This window comes from Gracilinanus agilis, chromosome 1 (genome assembly GCF_016433145.1).
Source record: "Gracilinanus agilis isolate LMUSP501 chromosome 1, AgileGrace, whole genome shotgun sequence".
NCBI classification, from domain to species: Eukaryota; Metazoa; Chordata; class Mammalia; order Didelphimorphia; family Didelphidae; genus Gracilinanus; species Gracilinanus agilis.
In genome coordinates this window covers 56,089,665-56,105,351 of record NC_058130.1, presented here as the reverse complement: position 1 = coordinate 56,105,351, position 15,687 = coordinate 56,089,665, and the positions used below count along the sequence as shown (strand labels likewise).

The 15,687-nt window shown below is 38.1% G+C and overlaps 1 protein-coding gene across 1 annotated transcript in view; it reads left to right on the top strand.

Moving 5' to 3' along the window:
* The first annotated feature begins 2,295 nt into the window (after positions 1-2,295).
* Positions 2,296-15,687, top strand: part of VGLL4 (vestigial like family member 4) — a 162,390-nt gene continuing 148,998 nt past the window's right edge. Inside the window, exon 1 of the mRNA XM_044666205.1 lies at positions 2,296-2,359. Coding sequence (XP_044522140.1) covers positions 2,296-2,359 — 64 coding nt within the window. The remainder of the gene's footprint in view (positions 2,360-15,687) is intronic.

Here is a 15,687-nt window from a genome sequence, read left to right as displayed (position 1 = left end):
CTTCTCTCTAGGCTTCCATGCTAATACCGTTTTTTTGGCTTAAGGTAAGGAAAAGATTTCTAACAATTCAAGTTCTCCATAAGTGGATAGCAGACTGTTTTGGGAGTGGGCTGCATATCAGCAGAGGCCTTAAATAAAAACTGAATGATATTTGGTGGTTACTGGATTAAATACCCTTTGAGTTTCTTTCTGACTCAAATGCTATGATTCAACAAACATTGAATGCTTAATGTATACATAAGTAACTAGAGGTACAAAAAAGGGAAATAATTCCTTTTCTCAAGGAATTCACTACATTGAGATGATTGAAATGACTTTTAAAACATTTTATTTTAATTATGAATTTAACCTCAATAAACACAAACATTTCAATATACAAAAATAATCCGAACATCTTCACATATGCACATATATCTGGACCCCGGAACTTCTACTGAGTACAGTTTTTTTAAAGTTTATATTAAATTTAATAAGGCGGTAAGAAAAATATCCTATGTGTGTACCTTTCTGAACTTTTATGTTTTATTTAGTGTATTTTAAGAGTCTCATCCTTGCTTCTTTTTTTTTTTTTTCTGCTTAATTTTTATGACTCATTCACAGCCTCCAAAAGAGGTCTCCCTCCCACTTCAGACATTTGCTAACTATGTGACCCTGAGCTTAACCCCCATTGCTGCCTAGTCCTTACTGCTCTTCTGCCTTGGAACCAATACACAATATTGATTCTAAGATGGAAGGGAAGAGTTTTTTTTAAAAATGCCTCTTCTCCTTGTAACAAATATCATTGAAAAAAAAATCAATCATCCCATTTGCCATGTATGAAAGTTTGTGTCTCATTCAGTACCTGTAGTCTAGTGTTGGCGAATGTTTTTGAGATTGTGTGCCCAAAATGCAACTTCAGGCTGCCTGTGAGCCCCCTATATCACCCCAGATAGCAGAGGGAAGAGGTGCTTGCACTGGGTGGCTGGATAGAGGGTTGGGACATACAAAAAATGACTTTGGGTGCTGTGGAGAGGGGGGAAAAGAGCAGCCCTCTCTGTGCCACCCTGGCACCCATGCCATTACTTAGCCAACACAACAGCCTTCATGTGTCTGACAAGAGTTGAGAGGCCAAGCTTCATCATTAGTTTTCTCAAGTCACGATTGTTATTGCATTGATTCAAAGTCCTGAGTGTCAAATTTGTTTTCCTTTATATTATCTTTGTTAGCATGTAATTGTTCTCTAAGGTCTCCTTGTTTCCTTAGCATCAGTTCATGTAGATCTTTCCAAATTTCACTAAATTTATCCTATTTGTTATTTTGATAGAACATTAATTTGTTTTATACATAAATTTGTATGCAAAAAATTATTTATTTCCCAATCAATGGTCAACCACCTTGTTTCTAGTTCTTTGCTACTACTATAACTATTTTGTATTAACAAAGAAGTGGAAAAAGAATAGACAGATCGATTGGGGAATAGCTAAATAAGTTGTATTGTGTGAATGGAATGAAATACTACTATGTTGTGAGAAATAACATGATGAATACTGATAAGCATTCAAAAACACATGAGCTATTATAATGATGTAAGCAGAATCAGGAAAACAATATACAAAATACACACAATTTAAATGGGAAAATTACCCCACAGCAAAATCAACAAAATTGACTGCTGTGAAGAACCACACCTGATTCCAAAGAAAAGATAAGAGCTTTTGCCTGCCTTCTTTGCAAAGCAGCAGAGGCTGTAGGTGTGGAATGCAACTAACAGGGATGGATTGGTTGGTTTTAAACCAACTGAATTATTAATCTGTTATTTATAAAGCATGTCTGTTTGGGAGTGAGGGATAGGCCAGAATGGCAAGTTGAGGTGATATACAAATGGTTTTAATATTCTGCTAACATTATGTTAATACATTTGACTCCTGTCTTTAATCTCATTAGTGCATATGTCCAAGAATAGTATTTCTGGTAAACGACTTTGTATAGTTTAGTGATATTGGGTGGTATAGTTCCAAAATATTAAAGTTACATTTTCAGAAAGTTAGTTCTCTTCTTATTGGATCAAAATGCTTAGATATATTTCTTTTTAAAAGGTGGATTTTTTATATTGGAACATTTTCTTTTACTATCAGGCTGGACTGGGAGTCAGGAAAATCTGGGTTCAAATCCTGCCTCTGACACTACTTGTATTTTCATAGGCAAGTCATTTAGCTTCTCTCAGTTTCCTTGTCTAATGAAATAAAACATAATTCCTGTTTCAATAGAGCTTTCACTCTAAATCTTGATGGTGTTTCTTTTAGGCTCCAACCAGGAATGGAGACCCCATTGGACGTTTTGTCAAGAGCAGCTTCCCTAGTGCATGCCGATGATGAAAAACGTAAGTCAACAATTTTACCTTCATGTAGTAATCCCCAGCCTATGGTGGTCACTGAAGGAGATTTATTTTTTCTTGATCCCCAGGGTATTTGTATGCTTTTCATTTTGGCGTTTGTTTATTAGGGCCCTGTATTTTTGATTTGGTATTTTATTTTTTCTGATAATCCAGTAGATCTATGATCTAATCAATTTAGATACTCCTTCCAACAATGCAGATCTCAATCTATTCCTACCCTCACATCTTGGACAACTTTTGTTCATGCCCTTCAAAAATTTGCCCCAAGTAGTACAACCCAATACAAAGAATCTTCTTCATGTTCTTGTCACATTGCTTATAGTACATTTGCTGCTGACCTTTGATCTTGTTGTGTGACTGGCTTAGCCTTTTTTTACCCCCCAAAAGTCCTACATTTTTCTAATGATAACCCCAAAATCACTTCTAAAACATTTCTATATTGTTTCAGCTAGCTCACAAATTGCTTCTCCATTTTCCCTTAGATGTTCCATTACTTCATTTCTTCAGGAGTTATATTCCATAGGTTGCATTACATACAGCATTAATAGGGGAATACTAGTGTTTAAAAAAATAAGTTTTTCTGTCACACAGAAGTTGGCATCATTTCAAGCTCTATCTAATGTTCCAAGGCAGTTCAGCCTCCTGTCTGCTTGCTGCTTGCTGCTTAGTCAAACTCATTATCCCTTTGCATTGTCTGGTTTAGATACAGGTACTGTATTTAGAGTTCTATCTGTGTGTTAGAACTAGACAATAGACATTCTTCATCCACTTGATTCTTCCTGTATGTATAGTCGGTCAAGTTGACAAAGGTTTATTAAATGCCCTTCTTTTATGCACCAAGCAGCCTGATAAGCTCTGGGGATAGAAAGAAGGCTTAAAAATGGTCTTGGATCTCAAGGAACTCACAATCTAATAGGGGAGACAATATGCAGATAACTTTGTACAACTAAGACGTAATAGAATAAATTGGAAATAATCAGCAGAGGGAAGGCACTAGAATTAAGGGCAAATAGAAAGGGCCTCTTGAAGAAAGTAGAAATTTTAGCTGAGATTTTCAGGGAGCTATAAGACAGAATTGATGAGGGAGAACATTCTAGACATGAGGGGCAGTCAATGAAAATGTCTCAAGTCATTCCTTCCCTATTTTGTACTTAAGTTAATACTAATATTCAACGAGGAGTCCAACTAAGTTATTTTTGTGGTTACATATTTCAAAGTATCTTGTATGATTTTGAGTTTATCCTTCAATGCCTTCAAAACCTTTTCACCTTCAACATTAATCTCTCTTAATTGTATTTAACTGCTTTCTCCATCTTTCTTTTCTCCAAGATCTCTGTTTCCTTTACACATTTTCCTCCTCCATTCTTTCTTTTTTTTTATAAAAGAGGCAATATTGTTCACAACCTACCATTCTCCTCTATAAGATTTTATAAATAAATTTATACCAGTGATTCCCAAAGTGGGCGCCACCGCCCCTTGGTGGATGCTGCAGTGATCCAGGGGGAGCGGTGATGGTCACAGGTGCATTTATTTTTCCTATTAATTGCTATTACAATTTTTAAAAATTAATTTCCAGGGGCTCTAAGTAATATTTTTTCTGGAAAAGGACTGGTAGGCCAAAAAAGTTTGGGAACCACTGCTCTAAACCAATATTTCCCTTGACCACCATTTCTGTCTGCTTGGTAAGGATTTCAAGTATTTGATAGATGAGATGGTTTTCTAGGATCTTTTGATATCTTTGTTATAAATTTACACTGATTAAGTTTGTGTAGGAAATTATTGTGTCAGTTGCTATTCTTTTTTCCGTTCATTTCCCCTTTTTTAATATCAGTAATTCATTTTAAACAGGTCATTTGCAGTTTTATTCACACCTTTACTGATTTTTATTCTTCTAGGTTTTTGTTACTTTTTATGATTTAAAAAGTTGTGGTCTGACTATACAAAGAACTGGGTCATGAATGATTCTCCCAAAAGTAATGATATATTTCCTGTGCATTAATACATGATTAATTTCTTTTTTTGTAAGTTGTGTTATTTGGTGTTTGCTATGTTCATTAACTCCTGATTCTTTTCTCAAGAACCCATTTTTTAATCAGTTGACTTGAGATGTGTGCAATTTATAGATCCATGGCCTCTCTCATTCCTTACTCCAAAATCCTATTATTTTACCATTCTCCCCACACCCTCCTTTGCAATGAGATCATTGAGTGCCAAAGTATATTTTGATTTAATTTAGGTGATCTTATATTCTTTTTTCAAATTTCTCTACCTCTTCATCTTTTGCAACAAACATTAGCACCTAGCTTTTCATGATTAAAAAAATGAGTACTGTAATTTCAAATGAGCAACTGTCCAATAAAATAAGGTTTTTTATGCCATTGGATGCATGATAAAAACCTTCATGAAGTACCCAGGAGTTCTAGGTGGGGAAGCAAGATGTTACCTGGTACTTCCACTCACAGATTTACACTTTATTTTGATTGGTTGAGGGTGAGAAAATCTGACTCATCCTGAGGCTGACTTTGAGCTTGTTCTCAGAGATAGGAGCCTGCTCTTCCAGGTCTTGGCTAGGCTCAGAAACTTTCCCTTGCACAGGTGGTCATGAGCTCATTGAAAAGAACAAAGGTGCCAAAGTTTGTTCCTGGCCTGAATTCTGATTTAACTCTCGACACCCCTGACCCAAACAGAGTCAAATTCACTCAGGGTTTATTAATCAATACTTCATATTAGGCATATTGTATCTATGAAATAAACCAGGAGTCTGGAATAAGTCCCAACACTACAACAAGAGGGAAAAAAATATGAAGGGATGTGATGGTAGGGTCCAGGGAAGGATTTATTTAAAGAATGGAGCTGACCTGAACATACTTGTAGGCAGCAGGAAGGGATCCAATATAAAGAATCAAAGATATGAGAGTGAGAGGGAGGAAGAGAAAGGAAGAGAGAGAACAGAGGAGAGATAGAGGGAGAGAGAATAAAGAGAGGGGAGAGGAAAAAAGAAGAGAGAAGAAAGGGAGGATGAAATGGGGCAGTTCTTAAAGGAGTTGGGCAAGGAGGAAATGTGATCAAAGGCACAAATAAGTGGGTTGGTCTTGGCAAGGAAGTTTACCTTTTCCTCAAAGACTAGGGCAAAGAAATAAAGGACAGGGAAAAATACAAAGAGATTTGAGTAGAAAAGAATTGATGAGGAAACTTATGATGTTTGACTTCAATTTTCTCAGTTAAGCAGAAGAAAGGGAATGGAGTGGGGGTGTGGCATCTAGAAGTTTGAGAAGAGAATCGAGGTTTGAGCAGTTACTATGCAAAGTGTGGCAGTCAGTCAGGGAGGAATGAAAGGATCATTGTGCTGCAGCTGAGATTAAATGACATGAATCTGAAGTGAACTCAAAGGGCCATAGTTGTATGACATTCTCTAGGAGCATTCACAGCATGGAGATGGTTGTTGGGATGGAGATTACAGAAGCAAGTCAGCTTTAAGGAGTGGCAGATTGTGCATGGAAGTCAGACAATAAGCAAGGGATTCAAGGGTGAGGATATATTGAATTAGTCAACTATTAGGTCATAATTGTGAATAAAGGAAAGTGAATCCAGAGTTGGGTTGATGGAGCTAGGAAAAGAATGAGGAATGGAAGAACAGGAAAGAGGCAAGGAGGAGAGTCAGAGAGAGCTAGAGCTAGAGACAGAATCAAAGAGTCAGAGAGAGGAAGGGGGAGAAAAAAGGAGAGGGAGAGAAATATAGAAGATTGGGAGGGGAATTTCAGAGTTCAATATAATACAGGTGAGATATATTTTGGAAATTATTATGAGATCTAAGGTATTATGATCATATGGATAGTTTATATAGAAGGATGAAGAATGCAGGTCATGGGATATTAGGGAATTCTGAGACTAGGATTTTCTTTTTTTCCTTTTAATAATTTTTTCCCTACATCACATGAAAAAACTATTTTTAACCTTCGTTTTTTCAAAAGTTTGAGCCAAATTCTCATCCTCTTTCCCTTTCCTCCTTTCTGAGTCAGCAAGAAATCTGATATAGGTTTTCATGCAAAATATTACATGTAGTAATCTTTCCATATTTGCCATTTTATGAAAGAGAACTCGAACAAACAAAAAAGTGAAGAAATAAAGTGAAATATAGAATGTATTGTTCCACATTCACATTTCTTCAGTTTTTTGGGGGCGGATGGCATTTTTCATCTTGAGTCCTCGAAGATTGTCTTGGATCACTGTATTGCTAAGAATAGCTAAGTCATGCATAAATGTTTATTATATAATATTGCTGTTACTGTTTATGATGTTCTAGTGGTTCTGCTCACTTTACTCTGCACTGATTCATGTAGGTCTTTCCAGGTTTTTCTTAGATAATCCTCATCATTTCTTATAGGACAGTAGTATTTCATTACATATATCATAACTCGTTCAGCCATTCCCCAGTTGACAGGTATCTCTTCAGTTTCCAATTCTTTGAGGCTAGGATTTTCAAGGGGACAAACAGTATGTATTTTCAAGATCTCAGATGTGAGTGTAGGAGTTGGATAGAGAGCACACCTAGAAGCTACTTACTGGACTGTTGTTAAGAGGAGGGAGAGAGAGAGAGAAAGTGAAAGTGAGTAAGTGCTGAATGTCAATACATTGTGGCAAAAAAAGGGAAAAAAAACTATTACAGGGTGCATGAAAGAAGGAGCAACCTTCATTGAAGAAGTTGGTCAGGGATGAGGGTATCTGCTAGAGACTATATGGTTTCCATGAATACAAGATGAGAAGAATGTAAGAGAAAGAGATCTAGGATGAAGGGACATTTCTCTAGTTTTAGTTTATGGGGCACAATGGAAATGGTGGGTAGACAACAATAAGGAAGAGGAGGATGGTAGTGGTGACATAGAAGAGCACTTTTCATCTTAGCAGGTGGCAGACCCAAAGAAGCCTTTGCTTTAGGGCACTAAGTGAAGGGGAGGCATCATTTTTCCCCATGTCTCCTGTCTATTTTGTGAGGCCAGAGTGCCATGTAAGCCATCTATTTTAGGAACTTATCACTATGGTACTCCTCTCTTTCAGTTTGCCTTTCCTCAGACTCCAGCCCACACACCAAAGTGCTGAAGGTTTAAGGTTCATATTCTTTAAGAGACAAAGTGCTCCCTTCCGCATAATTGCGCTTATGGTCAGATTATCCTTGGTACTGCCCTCCACCCTGCAGCCCACTGAATTTGCCTGAGTACAATAATTCCTAGCAACAGTTTTTGTAGATACTGATGCTGAAGCTCAGAAATCTAGGAGTCTGCTAACCCCACAGTACAGGAAAAGTACCAGTTGATTGTGACCCCTACCCTCAGAGGCCTTTATACTGGAGTGGGGAGTTGGTGTGACTAGATAGGAACATCATCTTCAGAAGTGTGTTCTTTAGAAATATCAGAGAGCTGGATGGGGAGCAGTAGAGTGTGGATTGGACCTCTCCCTGCATACTGGCTCCTTCCCTTTTCCTCTGGGAAGTAAGTAAATAAAAAGTAAAAGACAAACTCACTTTTTCCCTCTGTGTCCTGGGTACAGATGATTATGATGATCTCATACATTCTCCAAGAGTTTCTTCTGGATTCTAATTAGAGAATTCTTGTTTTACATAATGCAAAGAGAGGAGAGTAATCTTTCCTTCCCCCCAAGGCTTATAAAAGCTCACATTTGATAAACAGCTAGGAGCATGGATGAATATGGAAGGTCAGAGCAATCATCAAACTACTTTCAGTAGAATAGTTTTCATTTGGCTTCATTGTTGCTTTTCTTGGTTTAGGAGTAGCTCTAGCATCATTTCCCTGACTTATTCCTATGTCAAGAAGGAGAGTAAAGGTGTAAAGGATTCTACAGTGATGTAGAATTGATTGACATAGTTTTTATTAATATTTTTTTAAACTCTTACCTTCTGTCTTAGAATTGATACTAAGTATTGGTACCAAGGCAGAAGAGTGGTAAGGGCTCAGCAGTTGGTATTAGGAGGAGTCTGAGGCTAGCTTTTGAACCCAAGGCTTCCCATCTCTATGCCTCTTTCTATCCACTGAGCCCCTAGCTGCCCAATGATCCATTAATGTTAAGACAACACCTTGGGAAATATTTTCTACTTCAGAGCTATATGTACTGTCCTAAACTGCTCAGAGCCCAAGGATTGGATGGTATTTCCTTCTGCCTAATATTATAAGTATGTGAAAAGTCATGTTCCTAATAGATCTTGAACTTAATATTTAATTTTCTCTTTAGGTAGATTCCTGAGGTCCACAGACCTTGGATCAGCTTATCTTTTTTTTTTTCCCTTTGATTAACTCCAGCTTTATTTTTTTTGGGAAAAAAAAATGTCCTAAATTTTCTCTCTCCTCAGTCCCTTTTCCCACCTTAAAGTCCTATTTGTTAATGCAAAAGCATTATTGAAGTGGTTAAAGGTCTAGTCCTGGAGTCTGAAAGACATGAGTTCAAGTCCTACCTTTGATGCATTCTATTCTGTTATACCCAGGTCATCCAAGACAGAAGAGTGGCAAGGGCTAGGCAGCTGGGGTTAAATTAATTCCCCAGGATCACACAGCTAGGGAGTAGCTGACTCCATATTTGAATCCTCCTGGCTCCAGTCTTGATGCTGTATCCCCTGTGCTACTGAGCTGCCCCTCTATATATTTCTTATACCTTTGTACATATTTCTCTTCTCAGCCCCTTCACTCCCTATTAAAACATGAAGATTTTTTTTTTAAACCCTTGCCTTCTATCTTAGAATGTATACTGTGTATTGGTTCCAAGGCAGAAGCAGTAAGGGCTTGGCAATGAGGGCTGTGTCTTGCCCAGGGTCACACAACTAGGAAATGTCTGAGGCCAGATTTGAACCCAGGACCTCCTGTCTCTGGGCCTGGCTCTCAATCCATTGAGCCACCTAGCTGTCCCCAAAATAGGAAGTTTTTTTTAATCTTTGCAAATTTTATTTAATAAATTTAGGATATTTTCCCATGGTTATAAGATTCATGTTCTTTCCCTCTCCTCCCCCAACCCCTTCTCACAGCTGACTTGCAATTCCACTGATTTTATATGTGTCATTGATCAAGACTTATTTCCATATTTCCCTGAATGTGGATAGCGTTCTTTCTTATAAGCCCCTCTGAGTTGTCCTTTATCATTGTGTTGCTGCTAGTAGAGAATTCCCTTACATTGGATTGTACCACAGTGTATCAGCCTCTGTGTATAAGGTTCTCCTGGTTCTGCTCCTTTCACTCTGCATCAGTTCCTGGAGGTCTTTCCAGTTCACATGGAATTCCTCCAGTTCATTATTCCTTTGAGCACAATAGTATTCCATCACCAACAGATACCACAATTTGTTCAGCCATTCCCCAATTTAAGAGCATCCTCTCATTTTCCAATTTTTTTGCCACCACAAAGAGTGCAGCTATAAATATTTTTTGTACAAGTCTTTTTTCCCTATGATCTCTTTGGAGTACAAACCCAGCAGTGCTATGGCTGGGTCAAAAGGTAGACAGTCTTTTAAAGCCCTTTGGGCATAGTTCCAAATTGTTGGATCAGTTCACAACTCCACCAGCAATGCATTAATGTCCCAATTTTGCCACATCCCCTCCAACATTCATTACTTTCCTTTGCTGCCATTTTGGCCACTCTGCTAGGTATGAGGTGGTACCTCAGAGTTGTTTTGATTTGCATTTCTTTAATTATAAGAGATTTAGAACACTTTTTCATGTGCTTATTGATAGTTTTGATTTCTTTATCTGTAAATTGCTTATTCATGTCCCTTGCCCATTTATCAATTGGGGAATGGCTTGATTTTTTTTGTACAATTGGTTTAGCTCCTTATAAAAATATGAAGTTCTTGAGAGAAGTTTTAAAGTCTCAGTACCTAACAGCATTTGACATATAGTAGGTACTCAGTAAATGCTTGTTGAATTGAGTTAAATCATGACACCTGTTTGGAGGTGATAACAGCAACAGTGGTGACAAGAACCATAAATCTTTTGGGGAATGGAAAGCAGTGATTATGATATTGCCAAGCATTGATGGAGCGTTGTCAGAAAAAAGCAATACAGTAAGTACAGAAACTGACTTGGAGGAGGAGGAGGAAGCTTTGAACCACCCAGGATTTACTACAATAAGTCATGAAAACTTTATGGGGTCTTGGAGGGAGGGTGATCCAATGAAGGAGGAAAAATTCTCTTGATTCTTTATGGGACCATCTACTATTCCTTGCCCAGTTTTTTTACCATATAGATAAAACATCTACATTTCAAAGCTTTTGTGAAGCGGAGTGCTTGTAAGGGGAGGTGTGGCTCTGGAGGAAGCCTCTGACACTCTGGGTTGGATTTTTTTAGCTGACATGAATGATTCCCCTCCTTCCTTTTTAATGGATACATTGCTTTTGAAAAGGAAAGTAGGATTTTTCAAAGAGATTATTTCATTATTTAAAGAAAATATCTATTATGATTGTATAAGTAGAACTTATAACTATAGAACTGTATTTTGTTTTAGGATAGAGAAAAGGAAGTAGCTGAAAAGCATAATCGAAATGTAGGGCAAATAGTAAAACAGCAATTCTGTAATGAGGTAACAGGCACTTTTAAGTGAATTGTTAGGAAAGGATGACAGAGAAAGATGGAGACGTGGGATTTCATTGGCCTAAGGACTTCCCAGGGAGGAATCTTCCTCTGCCCTTAAAGACAGCACCTACTCTGTAATTTGCAACCTCCTAGAGTTGCCTAGAGCTCTGAGATGAATCAGCCTGCCCCCACTTCCTTTCCCCCATGTCTGAGTGGAACCTGAATTTAGTCTTCCTGGCTCCCAGGTCATGTCTCAAATTCACTCTACTATTCACTTAAAATAATCATTCCATTCCATGGGGAGTGATTTAGTCAGTGCACAGGCCAGTGCTGGAAACTAATGAAAACACACATTTAGACTGGCATTCATACAGGGATCCTGGCATTACTGGCGTGTGAGGAAGCTGCTTTATTTGTGGTTGTTTTCTCAGTGATCTTTAATACAGGCACTGGGAAATCCCTGGCTTTTCTCACTCTTAAAAATCTGAGTCATGATTGATTAAGAAGGGAGATAGAGCATTTAAAAAATTGTTTTTCTCTTCAGTAAAACCTGAATACATCTAACCTTTTCAATACTGATGCTTCCTTGGTGATTTTACAAAGTTGCCTTTCCTAATTAAGTGGGGTTGGAAGATCATCTCCAGTTTATTCTGTAAGTGTTTGTACACAATTATTCAGTCTCCTACAAAAGCCTGTGAGCTCTTTGAGAGCAAGGACTGGGGTTTTTTTTTGTTGTTGTTTTTTTGCCTTTTTCTGCATTGCCATTAGCATAGTGCCTAGCATGCTTAACAAGCTGGGCTTAAAAATCCTCATTGACTTGACTTGTTCTTTGGTTAAATCAAGTTCTGGGTACTTTGTTCTTGTACCTTCTGGGTATCATGGAGAACTGGTTAGCTAAGGGTGCTGGTCTTATTACTTTGAGGTAAAAGAAAACTTTTAAAAAGAATGTTCTTTAGCATACTTGTGGAGAGGGGCTTCTATATTTTATTTTATTGGTCAGCACACAGAAACATGATTGAGAATAGAAAAGTCATATTTGGAAGCCAGCATGACTAAACTTAAGATGAACGTTCTTTTGAACCTACAGCTTCTATAAATGTTACTTCTGCCAAATGAACTATTTCCTGTAGGGGAGAGGTTTTTTTTTTTTTTTTTTTTTAAACCCTTACCTTCTGTCTTGGAATCAATACTGTGTATTGGCTCCAAGGCAGAAGAGTGGTAAAGGCTAGGCAATGGGGGTCAAGTGACTTGCCCAGGGTCACACAGCTTGGAAGTGCTAGGACCTCCCATCTCTAGGCCTGATTCTCAATCAGCTGAGCTACTCAGCTACCCCCTTAGGAGATAGATTTTTATGAGAGGCATAAAAGCTACCAAAGTAACATGGGAAAATAGGATGGGATTTTAAATCAGAAGATCCAGGGTGCAAGTTCCTCCTTGCTCCCCTTACACCTGCTCATATCCTCAACCCTGTTCAAATCATAGAACCTTTCTGAGATTGTTTCCTCACGTGTACAATGGGGATAACAGAGTAACAATTCAATTCACAAGGTTGTTGAATGGAAAGTGCTGCAAACCCATAAAAAATCCATTTATTTATCTATTCATTTATCCATTCACTCACTCACCTGTTTATTTGTTTGTTTTAAAATAATTTTTCACGTTTACATGATTCATTTTCTTTTCCTCTCTTCTTCCCTCCGTGCTCCAAAAACCAACCAGCAATTCCACTGGGTTGTACAAATGTTATTGCTTGATATCTATTTCCATATTATTCATTTTTGCTATAAAGTGATTTTTTTAAGTCTAAACCCCAAATCACACACCCATATATACATGTGATAAGTGATGCCATGTGTTTTTGCAAACCTTTTTGTAAAGGTGACCTATTGCCTAGTGTGAGTGCCTTAAATATGTTTGCACATTTTGTTAATTGCTAACGTGGACCGTTTCTGGGGGATATCACTGAAGCTTCATAAATGTTGTTAGGGGTTTTCATTTTTCTACTTTTAAGTTATGAAGATGACATCATTCTGCTCCCCCCATGTTTTTCCAGGTTCTCCTTAAAGACATTTGAGTTCTGTTTCTGGCTGCACCTATGTCAATAAAGCTGAGGTTTGCAGTCACGTGTTTGCGCCAGGCTTGTTTGATGTGCTGTTACAAGCACTTCCCTCTAATTAGAGGCACGGAGGTGCTGACACTCCCTCCTGGACCCTCCTTCTCATCTTCTGCTCCTTCCATTTATCTCTCTGTGTTTTCCTAGTGTGCACCCTCATCCTGGAATCTGATTTTCTTGGCAGAATATGAGACCATCTGTGTGCATGGGCACTGGACAGGTGGATGTGGGCTCCTGATTTACTTGGATCTTGGGAGTCTCTAAATATTGACCAGCCCCAGACAGGATGGGAAAAGTTTTGAGGGGGAAATAGCTAAATGGGTCTCCTTAGGGGAGAGTGTTCATTTTTTGTGATCACTGACTTTCCAAAAGTAGGCACAGAATGGAAAGAAAGAGCTTCTCCTAGAGGAGGGAGGCGTTGCTTGCTTATTCTCAGAGCCTTCGTTACACTTGAAAGAAAACAATATAATGATGTCATTTGCGCTTAACCACCTTGTCCTGTGCATATGATCCCAGTGGTTGCCCTTGGTGAGGGAAAGGCAGACTTTGCAGCAGCTGCTGGCAGGGCTAGAAGGAAGGCTGCTCCCAGAAAGTAGGGGAAGAATTTTCTCAGTGAAGTTAGTGATGTGCCTTCCACATTAGTAAAGCCTCAGAGGGGCATGGAGTCTTACTGTTAGGAGATTCATTTGACAACAGTTGTGGACCATCTTCAAAATGGATAAAGATCTAACTCTTTGAAAACTTGGAGGTTATTTTAACTCCCCAATTCCAAGTTTCCATCCATTCTCAAGAGACTATCCTGTTAGAGGGGACCTTCCTGGTGGAATACCACCTAGCTCATTGCTCACTTCCAAAGAATGTTTTAATATCTAGTGCCTTCTCTTTGCACCCAACAGCCTGCTATTTGGGTTTTAAAAATGTAATCCTAAATGTTCTACATATATGTTCGGGTGAACAGAATTTGCAAGTTTATATTTTGGCATTCTAAGTTTTGTGATTTCTCCTGGTAGTGACACTCTATTTACTGAAGTAGAAATCAATGGCTTAGAAGTCCCTCCCCCCCCATCCCCAAACAAACAAACAAAACCCAACATCTCTCTGGCTATTAGAGTGGGCTCAGCTGGTCTTTACATAATAAGCATTAAGTCCATTGCCAAACTATTCTTGAGAATAGTTTACAATTTGGTAAAGACTTGATTGAGCTTATAATCCATTGGCACTGATTTTTAGAACCTAGGGTCCCCTTCTTGTGACAGTGTGACACCAGAGTAGGACTTGAATATACTTTATACTCATAGAACACTATATAAGCAGAGAAATTTGTGAGGCCAACTAACCATTGGGCTTTGCACAAGCAGGAACCCAGTAAAAATTTGTTGGATGAGTTCACAATAGTTGTAGTTCATAGTAAGATGTAAGGGCCAATCCTGGTCCTGTTACTTACTAGTCCTGTGATTAATGATTAAAGTGAATCACTTCCCTTCTCAGTTTCCTTATTTGTAAAATGAGATGGTGAAGTTAATTTCTGGTCTCCTTTTTGGTTTAGAAATTCTATGAAAAGGGGGCAGCTGGGTAGCTCAGTGGAGTGAGAGTCAGGCCTAGAGACAGGAGGTCCTAGGTTCAAACCCGGCCTCAGCCACTTCCCAGCTGTGTGACCCTGGGCAAGTCACTTGACCCCCATTGCCCACCCTTACCAATCTTCCACCTATGAGACAATACACCGAAGTACAAGGGTTTAAAAAAAAATTCTATGAAAACACTAATATTGGGGTATATTAAAAAATAAATACTATTTCACAATAGTCTATGTTATTTGGTTCCATATTGACATTGATTCTTTGAATTGTCACAGGGCTAACTTTTTTGTGAATACTTTGTCACCATGGAATTAATTTGTGTATTTTACTAACCTTTATTGGACCAGATTTGGGATGTATGTGTGTGTGAGCTCCCTCAATTGTAAAGACAGGAATGTGATTGAATACAAAATTAAAGGAAATGGACTATCAACTATTAGAGTTATTTGTGTGATATTTTGTAATTCAGAATAATCATGTATCTTTTTGCGTTACTTTTTTGGAGAATTATGAGAATAATTAATTCATCACTTAACTATGAAACTGATATTTAGAATGTTCCTCCGAAAAACTTTTGATGATTGAAGGAACCAAAATTTTTAGTTATTGTATATCTCCATAAAAATCTTGGCTAAAGTTTTGATTTCCTGACTACAGTAAAAAATTTTTTTTTCTAGTTTGAGGAGACAATGAGAAGTGTTTGGGGGAATTAGGGAATTTATTGAAGAAGTCTCCAATTAACTTAAGAGTCCAGGTGGTTTCCCTCTTAGTCTTTTCCTAGCTTTTTCCTTTTACTGGATAGGTGATTTTTGGTTGTAATCCTAGCTCCTTTTCTTTCCAGAATATTATATTCCAAGTCTTTATTGCCATAAATCCCTCAGAATTGTCCTGGGTCATTGTATTGCTGCTGGTACAGAGGTCCATTACATTCAATTTTACCACAGTATATCAGTCTCTGTGTACAATGTTCTTCTGGCTCTGCTCCTTTCACTCTGCATCAATTCCTGGAGGTCTTTCCAGTTCACATGGAATTCCTCCAGTTTATTATTCCTTTTAGCA